This window comes from Triturus cristatus, chromosome 2_2, assembly GCF_964204655.1.
Source record: "Triturus cristatus chromosome 2_2, aTriCri1.1, whole genome shotgun sequence".
NCBI classification, from domain to species: domain Eukaryota; kingdom Metazoa; phylum Chordata; class Amphibia; order Caudata; family Salamandridae; genus Triturus; species Triturus cristatus.
The window spans coordinates 197,327,743-197,348,776 of NC_140582.1; the positions used below are offsets into that span (position 1 = coordinate 197,327,743).

Here is a 21,034-nt window from a genome sequence, read left to right on the forward strand (position 1 = left end):
TCGCCGTACAGCGCTTCAATGCCTCATCAGGAGTAGTGAGTGCTATATAAATACAATTACAATTTTACGGGAAGTGATCCCTTACTTGAGGTTGAATGCAGTAATACGACAGATATATGGTTTCTCATTGGATGAATCCTGTGACATGCACGTACCATGACTATCTGCTCTTGACCCAGCCATTGTTGGTTGGTCTAAAATGTTCTGTCTTCTGGCCTAGGCTTTGCTACTGCAGCTGTACAGGAGATATGTGACACTTTTATCATCGCATGCTTTACTAGCAATGTCCTTCCCAGTGGAGAGTGGTGCGACTGCGCAGGAACAGTACTGTCCGACCCTTTCTTTGCAGCCTACCGGCACCAAATGTAAAAAAAAGAGCTGCATCCAAGATTACTGCTCTTCATCTTTGCTTCTGCGGGACACTGGCCAAGACTCAATTCCAGAGTGGCTGGCTACTGGGAACCTGGGAATCAGACTGAATGACTATCCTGCCAGTGCGACTGTGTTCAGCAGCTGCTGAGCTCCATCCTCCCTCAGTGTTGTGCTGACAGCCAGTGCTGTCAACACAACATGGCAGGCGATAGTCCAATACCACAATGCGTAACTGGGGCCAGCCGGGATTGAGGCGGGTGACAGATGGCAGTCACATTGTGTATATAGAGCGGTGTGGCCCACCTGGACCTCGAGACACATCTCGGGGGTTGCATACTTTTCTCTTCCTGCCTGACTGGGTCACAGTCACTGGTACTTTTAATCAAGGACACACCCATTCCAGACAGTCCGTGTGTACTGCATTGAGGGTGCCCAAGTACCAGCGGCCTGTCCTACTAGGCGCCTGCAGGCAGCGAGGAGGAGGATGATGGTGGTCTTCACTCTGTGGTGGGCTGTGGCAGCAGCACAATGCCTAGGTGACTCCTCCACCACTCCTGTTGAGAGAATGACAATTCTGGCCCATACTGTGAAGTGGCAGCAGTGCTTAGTGACACAGCCAGAGAGGTGTGCCGGGGGCCCTGCACTCCATACTTGGATGGGGGGAGGTTCACAAGGTTTTCCAAGAGAGGTCTACTTGAGAATCCCATCTGTGCTGGGCTCTCCACAGTGCCAGGATCCTAGCGGGGAGAAGTCCGGCGGAAGCCAGAAGCTGCTCTGAAGCGCCAAGCGTGGATCGGAAGCGCCTGTTGGTGAAGTGAGCCAGTTTGAGGAAATTAGGATCACATTAGACCATGGATTCCCAGTAATCCCCCCCCCCCCCCCCCCCACACAGAGGCGCAACTAGAGCCAAATTTCGGGGGAGGGGGGGGGGGGGCTGAGCAAAAATTCCGGGGGGGGGGCTGAACTTTAAGCAATAGGCAGAGTGGAGCTGCAGGGGCTCTTAGAAGGGGTGAAACAACAGCAAGGCCTCATTAACATGCAAATGGTCTTTTAAAGACCTGTGAAGTGCTCGGGTGCGGCTGCTTTTTTGCCCGGGAAGGTGTCTCATCCCGGGCTGCCACACACGACGGGGGGGGGGGGGGGGGCTGAAGCCCTTTGAGTCCAATGGGTATTGCGCGCCTGGCCCCGACACCCCTGCATACTGGCGAGACAAACCACACCAGGGTGCAAACCCAGACGGCAGCTTTGAGCAGAGCCAAACACAGGAACACTGAACCTCGAACAACGGAAGGCGGAACTCATTAATGGTCTCTCCCATGAAGTACGGGAAGCTGATCTAATGATAGGGGCTTGCGGGGGATGTTTTAAAGTGAAATGAGCAGTAAAACGAGTCGGAGCACTTCACTACTCAATGTGCCTTATTATTTTATTTTTAATAGAACGGGATATTTGTTTTACAGAGCATTAAAAAAAAGCCCATTACAGTTGCATAAGTACATGTGCTTCTGACATTGCATAATAGGCTTTGTCTCCACTGGCCAATATGTGCTCGCTTGAGATTTCTTTTTTTTGGGGGGGGTGGGGGGGTTGTGTGTGTTTGTTTTTTAAAATGTCGGTTTATGACCTCCAGCACAATATCATTATAACTTCGGCATTTATGAGGGGCGGTATAGGATGGTGTGTCTCCTATAGATGCACAGCACATTGTGAACTTGAAACGTGACGCACTGCTCAGTGCATTCTATTGTGCATTTATTCGGATCACGGCGTGGGTCTGGAACAACTGTGTTTATTCTTTAGAAAATGAGCACAATGCGACGTGAAACAGTGCAAAAAAACGTGCTGCATGAAATACCACAGGCACATTATTTACTGTGTATAGTATGTTCCTTAGGCCAGGAAGGCGCTAATAAACAACTGGAAAAGTCTGTGTCTTGTTGAAAATATTGATGAGGAAGTACATTTGGTTGACTTTGGGTGCTTTAAGACATTTGTTTTTCACTCCACTGCAGATTTGTTGGGAAGTGGATGTGTTTTCTCCTTAGGGAGGCGTTATTGTCTGATGTCTGTGTGCATTCTTCTGTTGCCACGAAGAGGTTCATATAGTGTCTCGTGGATACTAAGTCAGCAATACTTTGTTCACTGTTTAGAGCCTAAAGTGAGGTACATGCCTTCTTGTAAATTGTAGACTATGTTCTATGTGCGGTGTTATTTGCAGTTTTTCTGCCTGGTCTGTTAGTTTATGGAGAATAGATATTTTTTATTTAGACTCTTTATGAACCTTAAATGTTGTATACAAACACAAGGAGATGATGGATGGAGCGCTGAAACTTTTCAGACACTCACCCCCAGTAACAGATCTGCGTTGAATCCATCATCGTTCTTTAGCTCACTTTGCCACCCCAGTTCAGACCCAGCTGTATGCAAATCAGTCCTGACCCTGTGCCTCATGGGAACAGTCCAGCCCGGACTGCCAAGCTAGGACTTCCCTGTACCGAAACGAGCATCCTGGGACCGGTTTCGGGGTATCACCCCTCTACAGCCAGGCTAGCTTGAATCCAGTGGCAAAAAAAGCAAGAGACTCACGTATGGGCATACCCTGCCAACTAAGGGTGAACAGAGCATACACAAGGAGCTGTTTCCAGACCAGGGAAGACCTGGCTTGGCAGTTTGGGCTGGACTGTTCCCATGAGGCACAGGGTCAAGACTGATTTGCATATGGCTGGGTCTGAACTGGGGTGGCGAAGTAAGCTAAAGAACGATGATGGATTCAACCCAGATCTATGACTGGGGGTGAGTGTCTGGAAAGTTTGAGCGCTCTGTCCATCATCTCCTTGTGTATATTTTATCATAGATATTGCAAAGTTTAGCTTTGTGCTATATAAAAGTGGCTTTTGAAATAAAAACAACCTGAAATTGGTGCTCCTGTTGTGACGGTGAATGTGTCACCCTTGCACTATGAATCACTTATAGTACGTTTTCTATGAATTCTGAACTGTTATTAGCCTTTAGACTGAAGATTGTGGGTAGCGAGAGTGGTGGCAGTGGGTAGCCGCAACTTCTGTCGCTGTGCAGCGCTGTTTAAGAGAAAAATTGAGTGGACACGTGACTGTATGGAGGGGAGAGAACAGAGCACCGATTGAACTGAAAGAGAAAAAGATAAAAGTTAGAGAGGGCAGAGCAGAAACAAAGGAAGGGAGCTGAGAAGAAAAGGAACAGTGATTGAGTTGAGTGAATATAGACAAAGCAGGGTGGAGATGGATAAGGGGACAGCACCAGTTATCGAAGTGGCCTCATCCATGATGAAAGTGGGCTGCGCCCTCCATAGGGAAACATTTTTATCCCGCACTTAAAAAAAAAAAAAAAAAGGCCTAGTGCCTTTGGATTGTAGAGAGCCTTTTAAATTGACCTTTTCCATTGTTTACAAAAAATGTGTTATTAATAGTAATTAAGCCCCTTGCGACATTTAATAGGACATTTCTTTTACTGTTCCTGGGCTGCAAGAGATCGTTAGCTTTGACATTTCTAGTGAACTTACTGTGTCCTTCCTTTATCTCAGTTCATGATTAAAAAACCGTGGTTTTTTTTTTTTAAAGATTAAACGTCTAACCTCCCTATGCAGTATATGAAGAAATCTGAGGAGACGTAGGTCACTGAATGCGACACACTCCTTCCACAATACCACAGCCTGCAGTGGGGTTTGGGAAGGCTAGAACGTTGTCGCAGATGGTGAACCAGTTGTAACGGCAGCATTGAGCAAGCGACACTAACGTGTAAGCCAGGAATTTCAGAGCGCAATATTTCTTTGACAGCATGGAAAATTAAACAGCTGCTCCGAAAAAAACCTCATATGGAGTCTGCAAAGACATTGTTTAGATAAACAGCGAATCTGTATCTTTCAGGTTATGTTTTTTAATTGCAGGTATATTGCTGGAAACAGTCCAGTGCAATCGGAAGGGGCAGGTTTGGTTCCACGGGCGCTCTGCCTTTTCCAGTGGACATGTGGTGATGGACCTTTTAAAAATGTACTGAAAACATTTAGATATTTATGGAATGTGTACTTCTGTAGGTCTTTTTCAGTATTGCTGCATTGAGATGTGATTTGGGGCGTTCTGAAAGGAACATAACCAACACGACTATCATTATGAGACAAAAGAGCGGGTAGTAGTGGAAAGGACTTGCACCTCGTACTCCAGATATGCTATTTGGTGGGCATACAAGTAAACGCTGAGTATATATAATCTATTGTTTTAAGAGCTGGTACTTAAGAGGTAATCCCACACCTTACTACCAGAGGTGTGATTACATGTTGGACCGAGGGCCCAATGTGCCAATATAGCAGAAAGGAGTACAACAGCACTCCAATTACAGTGTTCCGAATACAAATAAAATCCAAACAGTAAGGATTTGTCATGAAGAAAGAAGTTTTCTTTCATTTGTTCCACAGGTCAAATTCATGCAGTTTTCAATGCATTGATGACAGCCGACAAGTGTTTCGTCACACAGTGACTTTTTCAAGGCTGTATAACAATGATCAACCATTAATGGGGAAAACGAATCCAATCATAAATAGACATATTGCACACAAGGTGGAGATAAGCTTCTAAAGGTGCGTGACCATTATTCACAATTACTCCAAAAGTGAACGTTATTCGAAGAGCAGCTGTGGAGAATGTAAGAAGAAACCAAACCTGAGACCATGATCTGTGGTTATATATAGTATACTTGGAGAAAATATTATAGTGCAAAGAAAAGAAGAGTCCTTGTGCACAATCATCGAGAATGAAATCAAACCGCGAGTATGAGAAAAATAACATTTATTCTCCAGTGATAATATGGGTGCAAACAGTATAATGATGCGTCTAACCTTAAGTAAGACTTACTGGTTGGGAGAGAGAGCAAAAAAGTATTCAGTTTAGAAGAGGCCCTTCCCGTAAGGGCTCCACACTACTCAAGGTGCCGCTGGCTGGTTTAATAAAAAGAAGAAAATCAGATCCAATAAATATGATAAAATGCTGGTGTCCTAGGTTCCATGAGAACTAAATGGCAATCCCACAGTAGCTGTACATGTCACTTACATGTCAACATCGAACTCGTCCAAATACTGCAAGAAAAATGATGTTCTGGACTAGCAGACACGTCCTCAACTAAAGGGGCAAATGTTTTCCCAAGTGACCTGAACGATGGATACATAAAGAGAAAGTAGATGTAAATATGTGTACATAGTTTCGCAAAGTAATAGCCTAACTGTGTGAGTCACTAAAGCTGAATACATGTGAGCCACAGGTCAATTCATGTTACCAAGTGTGCCTAACTAAGGAAATGGGAAAATAAGAAAGAGTCTCACCCAGCATGGGTAATTTGAGACTAGAATACATGTTTTATGTGTGAGAACGCATACAAAGTCACCCGAAATAGAGGTGCTTAATACCTAGTGCTAAAAAAGTATGTCTGTTGTCCCACATAAGCAAATTCTTACCCCCCAAAAATATAATCAACAACGAACCATAATTGTTACGAAATGTAGACATGTTAGAGGCAAAGTGTCCGGGACTTAATAAGTCTCTATCTGAAATGAAAGAAAAAGAGAGAGGGGAGTCAACATCATTAACACATCTGAAATCATTCTGCTACAAAAGCCGCACCCAAGCAAAGTCCATTTACACAATTATTTACACAATTTTTTTTTATATAAATCTTTATATTGAAACACACATCGGCAAATCAGCATAATACAGGTGGTCATGCAAAATTCACAGCACAGTACGCAGTGGTAGATGGTTCACTGACTTAATCATAGAGTGGAACATTCATGGGGACAGCGGGTCATCATCCTCAATACTGCGAGGCGGTACACAGATCTCCCCTCTATATACATTCCACAAATTCCATATACGGGACCATTTCTTAGGGCACCCTCTCACCACAAATATGTTTTTTTCCCTAAACATACACCAGTCAAAGTTCTGCACCCAATCTACCAGAGTAGGCGGTTGCATTGCCCCCCACAGTTGAGCAATATTCCGTTTGGCCAACATGAACCCCAGTGTGACCCACTGCGTCTGGGAAGTGTTCAGGTCTGTGGGCTCCCAAATGTTCAAAAGACCCAGTCTCGCTTCCGGACGGAGAGAGACGTGTAGGACATCGTTGAGTGTGTCATGGATTTGGTGCCAATTGGAGCTAATGTGTGCACATTCCCAGATGGTATGCATGAACGTTCCAAGATGGCCGCAACCCCTCTTGCATTCGCCCGTGACAGACAGTCCCATTTGCATCAGACGGGGCCCCGTTATGTAAATTCTATGAAGTATTTTACGCTGCACCAGTCGCAGGCGAGCCGAAATAGCCACCTCTTTGGGGGAGGATACTGCAGCTTGCCAATCCTCATCGTCTAGCTCTATCCCATCCTGCGTCCATTTATACCGCAGTGTCTGTAGGGGGTCTACCATGTGGTTAATTACCTTTTTGTATATCAGGGAAATTGTTTTGTCAGGAAGGTGACTGTCTAAAACTCTATCTTCCAGGGGAGAGGCCTCCGGGGGATCAGAGCCCTTAGGCAACAAAGAGCGTAGTGAGTGCGAGACCTGAGCATAACGAAAGTACTCGGTGTCCGCCAGCTTATATTCACTCTGAAGTGTGCTGAAGGACTTAGGCCCTTCCCTTCCCCAGATATCTTTGATAGTCGAGATGCCAATCCGATCCCACCTGTGGAAGCCCTGTGTTCGCCACAGATCGCCTAGTTTTTCCGAGTTCCAAAGGGGTGTAGCCAAAGTCAGTCTATGTCTCCAGCCAAGTGAATTGGTGACAGTATGCCAGATTTGGACGGAATGTTTCGTGGAACCTGTGAGCCTGAATCTTTTAGGTCTGGAGTACAATGCTCTGCTATAAGTGCCCCCAGGAAGGAGCCATCTATCCATAGCATAGCCCGGGTCGTCCGGTCATCCATACGTGCAATGATTAATAGCTGCCAGGTGAGACGCCCAATAATATTTCTTAATGTCCGGGAGGCTGATGCCCCCATCGTACCAGTTGAGTGTAAGTTTATTGAGGGCGATTCGGGGTCTACCGCCCCATAATAGGTCCCTTTGCAGACCCTCTATGTCCCTGAAGTATTGAGGCGAAACTTAGTCGAAAGTGTTTTGTAAGGCGTAAAGGAATCGCGGTAAGGCCATCATTTTAAATAGGTTGGCCCTGCCCCGGAGGGAAAGAGGAAGCTTCTTCCAATGAGCAATGTCACTTTTGAGTCTTCGGAGAGGGGGAAGAAGATTTTGGGCATAACGAACCGAGGGATCAAACGAGATAAAAATTCCCAGATATTTAAATCCGGACGTATTAATTTGTATTGGACAACCCCGGGGCGGAACAGGGGGGTCCCCGCTCAGCACGAATAATAAGGATTTTCCACAGTTGATGGAGAGCCCAGAGAATCTGCCGAAACTGGAGAGGCTATCAAGTACTACAATGAGGGATTTCTTAGGGGAGGCCAAATAGAGGAGGACGTCATCAGCGTACAGAGATATGCGGTCCTCCCATCTGGGGGACCACCGCAGCCCTCTTATCATTGGATACCAATGAATCCAAGCAGCAAAGGGCTCCAAGGCCAGGGAGAAAAGGAGGGGGGACAGTGGGCACCCCTGGCGAGTTACCCGGCTAAGTGGAAAAGTGGCAGAGACTTTGTTGTTTACCACTACTTGAGCCAGAGGTTCAGCGTATAAAAGGCGCACCCAGTGGATATATCTCGGGCCGAATCCAAACTTCGCTAAAACTGCCCATAGGTAAGGTCACTCAATTGTATCAAAGGCCATAGTAGCGTCCAATGACACATTTGCAGTAGGTTCACAAAGGGTGTGGGCCCGATCTACAACCCCATGTACCCAACGTAGGTTGAGGGCTGTGTTTCTGTGGGGCATAAAACCGGATTGATCCGGATGTATTAAATCACAAATCACCTTCATTAAGGGGTAGCCAACAATTTGGCTAGTATTTTGGGTTCTGCATTTAAAAGAGAGATAGGCCTATACGAGGCACAGTCTGTTTTGGCCTTCCCCTCCTTGTATATAGTGAAATAGTAGCTAGTCTCTGCTCCCGGGGAGCAGTCCTACATCCCGAGATTCCTCAAACATGGCTTTCAGGTGTGGGGCAAGTTTGCCCGGTTTGAGCTTGTAGAGCTCAATGGGAAGTCCGTTGGGACCCAGCGCTTTCCTGGAATTTAAGGAGCGGATCGCCTGTGCAATCTCGTCCGTCGTAAGAGGTCTATCCATAAAGTCTCGATCTTCCAGAGAGAGACAGGGGAGCTTAATATCTGCAATAAGTCCTGGGAGTCTGTTTCTGTATGAGAGTTCACTGACGTGTTGACTTTTTGAAAGTGGCCGGCAAATCTATCTACTATTTCTTGTGGCTCCGTGATCGAGATGCTATCTTCTATTATAAGCTCCGGGACCAGCCGGCTCGCCAGTTCTTTTCCATCGAGCCACGCTATAAGCTTCCCAGCCTTGTCACCATGGTCGTAGAGTCTGCCCTGTTGCTCCCTGCCGAGAGCCATGGCCCTATCGGAGACCAAAGTTTTATAATCATGTTGCTTCAAGGTTAGCAGATGGAGTTTCTCCGGTGTTACCCCAGATTCCAGGTCGTTTTCTAGCCTATAGATATCAGACTCAAGGTCGAGCACCTCCTTTTGTCCGTCCCTCTTGGAACTAGAAATCAGAGACAGAGCTTGTCCCCTTATCACTGTCTTGAAGGCTTCCCATAAGGACTGGGAGGAAGACACAGAACTCAGATTATCAGAAAAATATTCGTCGATGGCCTTGATAAGGTTTTTGCGGATCCTAGGGTCTTGCAGATACCAAGGGTTAATGGGGACCAGTCTTCCCACCATACACGGGCTTATGAGCAGATGTATCCAGAGGGGCGAGTGATCGGAGATACCTCTAGCCAAGTGTTTGATTTCGTTAAGTAGGTGGCTTGTGCGGCAGAGACAAGACAGTAGTCTAATCGGGAGAGACTGTGGTGAACACCAGAGTGAAAGGTGTGCTGTATCTGGTCTGGATGGTATTGTCGCCATCCATCAACCAGTCCCATTGCATCAAGAAAGCCAGGGAGTCCCCGAGCCGAAGGACGCACCTCCCAGGGGGGGATACCTATCCAATTCACCAGAGACCACTGCATTAAAGTCGACCCCTATGACAAGAAGCCCCTCTGAGATGGTAAGCAGGGCAGCACCCAGGTCAGCGAACGTTGTGCCCTGTAAACCTGGGGTAACATAGACAGATATGAGGGTAAGTGTCCGGCCCTCCCACGTCCCAGTGATACCAACATACCTGCCTCGATCATCTGTCAAGGTGGAAGTTACCGCTAGTGGAAACTCATTGCGGGTCATGATACCCAGCCCCCTAGAACCCGTAGTGAACCCAGAGTGTGCAACCATTTTATATCCCCCCCCATGCATTGCCTTACAGAGGTTCCCGACCAGGTGAGTTTCCTGCAGTAGAACTATATCAGGAGCATGTCTTTTAATGTACTGAAGAACAACACTTCTTTTGATTTTGTCCCCTAACCCATTAACATTCCAACTCAAAATGTAAAAAATGTTATCCCCCATTACGTCTGTCCATCTCAGTGCACCTCCAACCACCTCTCACATGTACCACATCTACCAAGGTCTGAGAGATAGAATCATAAGCCGTGCCGAAATAACCAAAGAAACACTCAATCAACAAACACACCCCAGTCCAATAACCCCCCACCCCACTGCTCTGCACTCTGGGCTTAAAACTGCCCATGAAAAACTTGCAGAGTTCCTGTCGCCCCTGAAAAATTCAAAGAACGAAAGAGGGATAAGATAGGAATCTCCGCATCCCTACCCCTAACCAAGGTACGCATATTGCCCCAAGTCGACGAGCGGCTGAGAGCCATATGTAATCCTCCATCCCAGCATGCAAATACTCGTGACACACCCTCCCTAGCTCACCCCTCCACCATGTCCCAGAATACTCAATGGCAGACTGCCATTCACCGTGTCTGTGTCTCAAGAAGGATGAGAGACTGTTTGTTCCCCAGTGTCACGATGTATAGGACCCTTCGCACCTCGATATTCGATCCACTCCGCAACTGCTTCTGGTCGTTAGAAAAACCATGCTCTCCCGTCTACTTCTACCCGTAGGCATGCTGGGAAAAGCATTGAGTACTTCAAGCCCCTATCCCTCAAGTCGCGCTTCACAGAGAGGAAGGAGCGCTGTTGTTTCTGCACCCTTAGTGTGAATTTTGGAAAGAAGGATATGTCAGCATTTTCATAGCGAAGGGGGGCACCAGCTCTGGAATTCTGGAGAATCACGGAAATTGAGGACTCGGGCCAGCATGGGCCGCGGGGGAGCGCCCGGTTTGGGACGGCCGCCCGGGACTCTGTGCACGTTCAATAACAAAGAACTTACTGAGGCCTTTAGGTTGGAGGTGATGAAGAATAAGGTCCTCAATGAATAGGTCTGGTGCTTGCCCCTCCACTTTCTCCGGAATTCCCAAAATGCGAAGATTGTTGCGCCTAAGTCGACCTTCATAATCATCCAACTTAAAATCTATGTGAGTGCGTGAGTCCTGAAGTTCGTGGACTTCTCTTTGTAGCTGCGAAACATCATCGACGAGACTAGAGGTGGTGATCTCTACTTGCCTGACTTTCTCGTTAAGTTTCCCAAGGTCGGCCCTAATCAGATTGACATCAATCGCAAAGGTGTGCAGGGAGGTTTTGACTCCAGTAATAGCCGCCATGGCGTCCTTAAGTGACGGTTCCAGGTCATCTTCTCCGGGGGTCCCCTTAATGGCTTCTTCAGAGAGTCGGCCTGCTGTGCCTCTTTTGAGACTGTGTACCAGTCCAATTTGTTTGCCTGGCCCTGTTTTGACCCACCGGAACCAGCGCCTCTGACGTGATCCATGGTGATGGCCAAGCTGTATTGCTAGCCAGCTATGGCGCTCTGTATGAGCCAATGCGCCACCCCCTACAGATCGTAGACGCCACAATCGTCAGCCAGGTCCTCAATTGCAGCACGTGGGCCACGAACAGTGTCTTTCTTCGCCTGCTCTCCCAGGGAGTAAATGGGCCGTCCACAATCCGTCTCCTGTTGGTGGGTCACTGGATTCGCACGCCTAAGGAAGTGCCTCTGTGGGCCTGTCCAGCAATTATCATATGGTGTAGCAGGGGACTCCCGCCACAAATTCCCTGAGCTGAGACAACCTGGATCCCAGTGGTAAGTTCTCTCCTAGGCTCACAGAAGGGGGTACCCCAGCTCCCAAGGTTATAGATAGCGTAGAAAAATTGGCTCCAAGGGGCAAGCACGGGGGAGGCCCCAGCAGTCAGGCGCCTTCAACCTAGTTGTGGCCGCATCGCGCCCCGACAGTCCAGAACTCTGCCCCACCGGGAGCGCCCCGCGGCCCAGATCTCACCGCTGCCTCCGCGGGTGTCTTGAGGTTGTGGCAAGGAGTTGTGGCGGCACCCCCGTTCCTCCAGGGCTGCCGCATCAAGCAGCCAGGCCCACCCGACCTCTGCCGACTTCTCGCAGTCCCGCAGCGCGGTGCAAGGGTCCCAGTCGCTTGCTTACAGTCTCTGCTGGGGCCACAGGTGTTAACGGCTGCTCCGGTGCTGGGCTTCGGCGATCACTGCGGAGTGCGGCGTCACCACACAAAGAGGAATGGGTCAATCGGATCTCTCCCCCGGCGCCGCAATCACTGTTGGCCCAGGCTTCCGTGATTGGTGTAGGCCGCCACGCTCCTCGACAGATATCTTTCCCCACCGGGCCGCGATGCGATCGCGGAACGGCGGGATAGAAGTCGCTACTGTTCCTACCCCCAAAGCCGTCGATTGGAGGAGTGGATGGCCTGTCAGGATAGTCGTGGGGCAGGGACGATCTCCGGAGCTAACTCATTACGCGGCCATCTTCGGTCCATGCGTATCCACGCCCCCTATTTACACAATTATTGACCAACTCACCAAATTATAATCCATTGGGTCACATTTGATATTTCATATATTGGTATGCAAATAAACTAATTCACGGGCCTTTCTATTCGTTTTCCAGTATTGAAGAACCAGATACCATGCCAGCGCAGAGTAAATAGTCATTGGACATCATACCTGTCCGGAGGGAATTTACTACCATGACCGTGGGTAGGAAATGCTAATGAAGTTGCTGCCTGCTAGAATGGGGTGTTCAACAGATGTCTACTTCATCTAGAAAGGATTGTCTCTTAAATATTGTGCCAGGCTGGGAGATGTGTTGATTAGATACGGCGACAAGCAATGGACATGCCAACCACATACTTATTCTAGCTACGTCGAAATAGCCATAAGAACGTTCTGTACTCTGTTGAAAGCAGAATGTTTGAAGCGCAGGTGAATATAGAAGTGTACTCTATAAATGTATGTATGCTAGGGTGTTGAAGTAGGCATTCGTCTGTCTCTGAACAGACATCCTAGTATGAAATATAGTGACTGAGTTTAAAAAATAAATAAAACAATTGTGGCCTACTGTGCCAAGCAGCTGAAAACCATGCTCCTTAAAGGGGGAATGTGTATATGTGCTATAAGCAATAGTCCATGCAGGATGCACAGGCTAAAGAGTTTAAAATTTTCCACATGTACCACGTACAGGGTGATTTTAAGGTAAGAACGTCCGCATACATTTTTTGAGTGTGCACTTGCCTCAGGCGTGGTTTCCTTTGCCATTGTTGTGCAAGGCATGAATCCCTGAAGGCTGTCTGGAGTCTCACACTGCCCTCCATTCTCGGCTGCTGCTGTCTGCTCAAGACACTAAACCTAGATAGATCCTGCTCACATTTCCTACTTTTTGTACAACTGCAACCTGCAGAACAATTTTCACTAACTGCCTGCTGCTTTCAAAAGAAACAGTGATTCGGCCGCACTTCTGCAATCCTGTCCCATCATATGGGTAATCGCATAGCTTTGCTTGCGATGCAACCACAACCATCCAGTGTTTCCCAGACAGCACTCCTGCGGCACATGGTGTTGCCAAATGGATCACGGTTGATTGGTACAGATGTTTAGGCCTTCCCTGGACCAGAACACACTTTATAGAAGTCCTAGACGCCTTGTGACTTCATGTGAAAAGCAGTAAGTGTATAAATCTTCCTGTAGCAACATACAGTTTAGCAGTGCCATAGGGCTTTCGGATTGTCTCCACTCTAATGGTCATTTTTGCTCCCCAGCTTTACTACTGATTACAGCCACAGCACTCTAGGGCAGTGGTACCTTTTCTGGAAATCGAGTAGTGCCTTCAGCAAAACCCCTGTAGGAGCTGACACAAGACAGATGCTTAAGTCTGTCAGCAATAATTGGTACAGGCGCCCTGCCTCCTTTCTGTTCACTGTAGTAATATTCATAAACCTATTTTAACTGTTTGTGACAGCATAGAGGAATCTGCCCTGACAAAGTACAAATTGCTTATCTGTAACTCAAATGTAGATATCCTTAGTGGTAATTAATGACCATCTGTATCTTCAAAAGTTGCAAGTAGGTGACTAAGAGGCCGTCTTAGAAGGAACTCTAAAAGCAAAATATTGCCCGTTAGAGATATTTTTCCATCGAGGTTACCTTTAAACTGTGTAAAGTTATGGTTTGAAAAGATACAACCAGAAGCATGAAAACAATGAACCAAGGTTAAGAAGTTGAATGAAGCCTTGCATCTTCACACTCTGGGTTGGCATGGAAACCATATTTTTTCTATCAACTCCAAGTTCTGACATAAGTGATTATTATTTGCTTCTCTGAGACTAAGGCTGATTGGGCATTACAGCATCCAGCACTAAACAAGATATTGACTTGTGAACAGCAATTAATAACTGTCATAAACTTGTAAGTTCTTCCTAGTTAAATAAACTGGCCTTTTAGGAAGTTTATCCCTAGGTCTGTGAAACTAAAAAGGACAATTTTTATACAATACCCATTTAGTAACTCGAAAATATTTGGATAAAGTTTGTGTAGAAGCTTCAGTAAATACGTATTTGCTCAACATTTTGGGTGATTTTGTACCCATTCATTGGGCTTTGACTGTGGCATCTGGGACTTGAGTTTTGGCGGAAGAGGTTGAGTAAGGTGGCTGGCAAAATTGAGCTTTCTGTGATTGACTTTGGAAAGTCCTAACAAAATGTTCTCCGGACATTTTGTGGGAGCTGACACTGTTGTGAAATATAGGCCATCTGTCCAATATAAAGGGAAAACAAAACAAAAATTTAAGAAGAAATACTGAATTGACTATGGATAGATTCTCCCCTGAGCGCATGCCTTTTTTGTTCTCATGGTATTGGAATACCTTAGGAAGCAGACGTCCCTTTCAGTCTTTGGCAATGTGCCTTTCTAACAAGCTGCAGCTAGATCGAAGTACACCATTAGGCTTTTGCAGTGATGGTTTAATGCGGAAAACAGTATAGTGTTTTGGGCTGCTCAGCTTTGCACTGCAAAGGTAAGGGGCACTCCCACCTAATGTCATGGACTGTCAAAAAAAAAAAAAAAAAGGACAATCTGTTCTTAGGGTGAATCTTTTACTAGCGACATAAAGAATTGTTCGTTGCTGTTGTATCTGTAGACCATTGATGCCTTGATCATTTTTGCATTGTAAACGGACAACTGGTCTTCATCTATTTCTGTTTTTGCCTCTACAATGGGACATTGGGGTTATGTCGCAGTGTACTATTGATGCTGGCAGCACAAACTCCCATTGTGAATTTCATGTGTGTCAGTGTTTGCTTCATGTAAAGAAGTTGCAGATTCTCAAAGATATCTGTACAACACGTTATGTAGCAACACAAACTCTAAAGTGACTGGAGTGTAAGAGTTGTTCACTGATCTCTTACAAGCTGCTGTGTACCCTGTGCGCCTGCGTTCGTGTTCACTGTGGGGGGGGGGGGGGGGTTGAGCCTGATGTGTGTAGTGTTGATCATGAAGCTGATCTAGCCATTCATTGCATTTGCCTGTAGACTGACCAATTGTAACCAGGCAGGTTATTATGAGCTCTGCGCTGTGATTGTGGATCATCACAACTGTACTCTTCAGAAAGTCAACAATCCTAGATCCAAACACTAGAGGACAATTTACTGGATTGAGAAGATAGCAATATTATCTTATAGACTAAAGCAAATTTACACCATACTTTCAGAATTATTATAAGCAAAAGTCTAGAAACGGGGAAAAAAGTGGTATGTGTATGAAGGTTTTACCATTCACAATGGTCCCATAAGTGACTCTTTAACCGTTCTGTAGCTTCATCAATAATGGTGGTTTTTTTCCTCTTATCTCTTGACTTGCAGATAATCTGAGTGACGCCTTGACGAAGCTGAAGCTCACAGCGGCTGACACCACCGTGGATAGTGTGGAAGGATGCCTGGACTGCCTTCTTCAAGCTCTAGTTCAAAACAGTGAGTTTTCAGAGTACCCCTTTGACTTCTGACCCCTCTTTTATTTAGTCTTTAAATATTTCTTGTTGGTGAATCGCTTCGATGGGCCATAGTAACCATGTATCTTTTTTCATTCAAATATTTAAATATAACGAGACCCCAGCTCGCAAACGAGCAACAGCTCTCCACATTTCGAACAGTGGCAACCCCCAGGCCTGGTCCTAAAATGTGTGAGCCTTGGTGCGGGTAAAATTGATAACGAAATGGCGGGGATAAACATTTTAAGGTGTGTAGCTAGCTTTGTGTTCGAGGCATGTGGGCTGCTGAATTCATATCTGTGCATAGATCGCCGCCTAGTGTTGGGTCCGGATGTTTGCACGTTGTTGTCCTGGAAGAGTCTTCGAAGTATCCTGAGATAGGTGACTCCTCCCCTGGACCACAGTGCGCATGGGCATCCTCTCCATCCTCAGATTGTTTTTTTCCACCATTGGGTTCGGATGTGCTTATCTTGACTCAAGTTAGGAAAATTTAGTTTTCAGGCCAAAAGGCCTTTAGTTTTCGTCGGTACTGTTCCCGATCGGTATCGACAGTTTACTGGCTAGTTTAGCGACTTTAACATCTTTTTCGGATCCATTATATCCGACCATCGACCCTACATCGACGATGGAATCGAGGACCCCATTCATCGGTGTCCTGTTTGCCACGCGAAATATCCACATATCGACGTCCACCCGGTGTGCAACAAATGCCTCTCACCGGATCACGACGAATCGAAATGTATGGCCTGTGCCCGATTCAGATCCAAGAAGACTCTCCGGAATCGACGAGCCGCGAGACTTGAAGCGCAGCAAGCGGCACCGGCCCCGGCCAACATCTTCAGCACCGAGGACGAAGATGTTGAAAGCGTGGAAAACATACCCTCCAGCCCCGCTTCCGAACACGGTTCCAGATCGGAAGACGTAGATGAAGAGCTTTTTCACAGGGAAGAAGCCGACGATGAGGTAGGAGACTACGATGAGGCCTTAGGGGCCGAAGAAGGTAGCTCTGGTGACGAGCAGGGCCTACCCGTCCAAACGGAGGATATCCCAGTGCGTCAGTCTACGGCTCCGGTCGAGGGATCGCCTTCGGGCCTTACCCAAGATCAATCCCGCAGTTCTTCGGCCCCGCCCTCTGGCCCGGCCTTGGACATCCAGCGAGAGCCATTATTACCCAAAAAGACTGGTTTCCCTTCCCCGAAACTGAAACCAATCGTCGCACCGGTTCAACAGAAACCAAAAGTGAAACTAACACTGGTCGGCTCGAGGACCACCACACCTTCGACGCTAGCCAAAACCGTCGGCTCAGACTGCACCAAAAGGGACTTCGGTGCCGAACTCGCTGCAGCCGATGTCGGCGCCGACCCAAAGAGAAAGGCCATCGGTACCGCCAAAGCGCCTCGGCCCCCGGCACCGAAACAATCGGCACCGACCACCAAGGTTAAAATGGCCGCTGCATCGCAATCCACCTCGAAAGCAGCGACTACGGTCCAATCATCGACGCCGTCGACAGCTACTACCTCTCCTCGACTCGATGACCCTGTGGCTCCAAAGAAGTCCACACCTACCTCTACGGAACCACTCGGCGCCAAAGAACCGTCGGCGTTCCAGGTGCGACAAGTTGCAGCGTCCTTGCAACGCATCAGAGAAAAGGGAGCCCTCCAGGCCACGTCGGGCTCCGAGCCGAAAAAGGCTCAAAAGGCACCTTCGGCACCGACCAACATCACCTTTGGTTTGCCGCCATCCACGGCGCCGAAACTATTCGAGATCAGAACACGTGTCACCCAGACAAGGTCCCCATCTACTGAACACACTCCTACTGGGACATCACCGTCCCACTTCATCGACGCCGACACCGGCAGGCTCATGCTCCGAAAGCGGAAGATCACTTCCGAGCAGGCTTTGGACTCTTACAGGATCCCGCTAAAGCAAAAACTGCCGGCGGAATCGGAACCAGTTCTTTATGAACGCCTCCACACCTCTTACCCAGATCCACAGTCCTTCTCTCCGACGCACTCCGACACGGACGCAGTAGAGGACTACATGGGTGACGACACCATCTACCCCAGGGATATGGACCCTGAAGGCCAGCAGGACCCTGATCAAGTTTGGGATGACCCTGTAGACCCAGGTGCCGCTCTGGATACACAGGACACGCAGCTTTATGGCGCAAAAACGTCTCCAACAGAGGACACTGCTGCATTCAACGCCCTCATTGAACGTGCCGCAGCCAATCATGGAGTGCAACTCCACTCAGACACAATCGAGGACGATTTCTTGGTGGACACTTTCGCATCCTCAGAGAGGACTGTAAAGACTCTGCCCATGTTGAAAGGTGTCCTCAAGCCAGCAAAGGACATTTTCAAAGAAACCACCAGGGCACGGGTAATACACCCCAGGATCGAGAAAAAATACAAGCCCGCACCTGGGGACCCTACGTACATTAGAGGCCAGTTACCTCTGGACTCCATCGTAGTTGCTAATGCTCGCAAACGGGCACACTCGCAGACAACTGGTGATGCTCCTCCCCCGGACAAAGAGTCCAAGGTGCTAGAGACCTCCGGCAAAAGGATTGCAGCCCAGGCTGCAAACATATGGCGCATTGCCAATACACAGGCGCTCCTAGCTCGCTACGATCGCTCACACTATGACACGTTAGAGACCCTACTCCAACATCTACCAGACGAGTACAAAGAGGCAGCGGAGCTCCTCATCAGGGAGGGACAACTTCTCACAAACGCATCCATTAAGTGTGCACTGGATGCCGCCGACACAGCTGCGAGAGCAATAAACACCAGCGTCATGCTACGACGACACGCCTGGTTACGAATCTCCGGATTCAAACCTGAGGTTCAAAATAACATCCTCAATCAGCCTGTCAACCCCGACTACTTATTCGGACCAGAGGTTGACACCACCCTAGAAAAGATAAAAAAAGACACAGACACTGCAAAGTCAATGGGGGCTCTGCAAACGCAGACATTTCGTAGTGGCTCCTTTCGTCGCCCCGGAAATAGAGGAGCGGGTAGAGGACAGGGGTCACAGCAAACCTACAATAAAGGGGGCACACAAAGTACCTATGATAAAAACACCCAAGGTGGATATCGTGGCTCCAGCACGAAGGGCTGAGGACGCGGTTACGGCAATACCAGGTCCTCCCCCAAAAACAAACTGTGTCGCCCTCTCCCTTCCCCCCGACCACATAACACCTGTCGGGGGAAGACTCCAGCGGTTCCTGTCCACGTGGAATACCATCACCACGGACAGGTGGGTCAAAGATGTTATCCAACACGGTTACTGCCTCGAATTGACCTCCACTCCACCCACAATACCACCAAAGCACCGTCCTATGTCCTCAGAGCACTTAGCATTATTACAGCAGGAAGTGCTAAGTATGCTGCAAAAAGGCGCAATAGAGGTCGTGCCCGTCCACCAGCAGGGGACAGGGGTGTACTCTCTGTACTTCTTAATACCAAAAAAGGACGGGCCACTCAGACCTATACTAGACCTGAGACCCCTCAACCACTACATTCTCTCAGAGCATTTCCACATGCTCACCCTACAGCAGGTTCTCCCGCTGCTCAGACAGGGAGACTTCCTAGCCACGCTAAACCTCAAAGATGCGTATTTCCACATACCCATACACCCGTCACACAGAAAATATCTCAGGTTCACTATTCAGGGGCAGCACTACCAATTCAAAGTCCTTCCCTTCGGCGTGACAACAGCACCCAGAGTTTTCACAAAGTGCCTAGCTACTGTGGCTGCACATCTACAGAGGCAACACATTCACGTCTACCCTTACCTGGACGACTGGCTTGTTCAGGCAAAGTCAGCCCAGCAATGTGCCAGCCACATGTCCCGCACCATTCACCTTCTTCACAGTCTGGGATTCTCACTAAATTACCCAAAATCACATCTCCAACCCGCACACGTACAACAGTACCTAGGTGCGACCATAGACACTCTGGCAGCCACAGCTCAGCCAAATTTAGTGAGGATCAACGGCATGCAAATGCTGATCTCAAAGTTCAAACCCCAACACTCCCTTCCTGCGCGAGTGTTCATGCAGTTGATAGGCATGATGGCCTCCTGCATTTTCATAGTCCCGCACGCGAGACTACATATGCGCCCGCTTCAGGAGTGCTTGGCACGTCAATGGAATCAGGCTCACGGGCAATTAAAAGACCTAGTGTTGGTGAGCGGTCGGGCATACAACTCTCTGCATTGGTGGAATCCACAAAACCTTTGCAAGGGCCGACCGTTCCACGAGCCTGTTCCACAAATAATACTGACAGCGGACGCGTCTCTCCAGGGATGGGGAGCTCATGTACTCAATTACACAGTGCAGGGACTATGGACAATACAACAAAAGAAGATGCACATCAACCTTCTAGAACTGATGGCAATCTTCCTGGCAATGAAAGCCTTCAAGGTACACTTGTGCAACAAAGTCGTGTTGATCCGGACGGACAACATGACTGCCATGTACTACATACAGAAGCAGGGAGGAACGCACTCTCCACAGTTGTCTCATCTGGCTCAGAGCATGTGGAAGTGGGCCATTCAAAGGAACATATTCCTCATGGCGGAACACCTCCCCGGCAAGGACAACCAGATGGCGGATCTGCTCAGCAGACACAGCCACCAGATGCACGAGTGGGAGCTACACCCGTCAGTACTCCAACCGTACTTCCAACAGTGGGGTCATCCAGAGATAGACCTATTCGCCACAAGCGAAAACGCAAAATGCCAAAGCTTTGCCGCCAGGTTCCCACATCCACAGTCGCAGGGCAATGCGATATGGATGAACTGGTCCGGCAGATTTGCGTACGCTTTTCCCCCAGCGCCCTTGATACCGCTAGTGGCACGCAAACTGTGACAACACTCACTGACACTCATCCTGGTTGCTCCAACATGGGCACGCCAGCCATGGTACACCACCTTTCTGGAACTTTCCATGGTGCCGCATCAATGGCTGCGGATCAAACCCGCGCATTTGACGCAGAACCATGGAGGAATTCAGCACCCAGATCCGCAACAGCTGAACCTGGCGATCTGGCTCCTGAAGTCCTAGAGTTTGGCTACCTAAACCTGCCACCTGACTGTATGGAGATCATTAAGGACGCTAGGAGACCCACTACCAGAGCTTGCTATGCAGCCAAATGGAAGAGGTTTGTCATTTATTGCAATAACAATGAGATTAACCCGCTAGACGCATCCATTCAAAACAT

The 21,034-nt window shown here is 48.1% G+C and overlaps 1 protein-coding gene across 2 annotated transcripts in view; it reads left to right on the forward strand.

Moving 5' to 3' along the window:
* RAP1GDS1 (Rap1 GTPase-GDP dissociation stimulator 1) overlaps window positions 1–21,034 on the forward strand; it is a 629,061-nt gene that overhangs the window by 190,977 nt on the left and 417,050 nt on the right. For both annotated transcript variants that reach the window (XM_085641163.1, XM_085641161.1), the window contains exon 2: window positions 15,679–15,786. In XM_085641163.1, coding sequence (XP_085497289.1) covers window positions 15,679–15,786 — 108 coding nt within the window. The remainder of the gene's footprint in view (window positions 1–15,678; window positions 15,787–21,034) is intronic.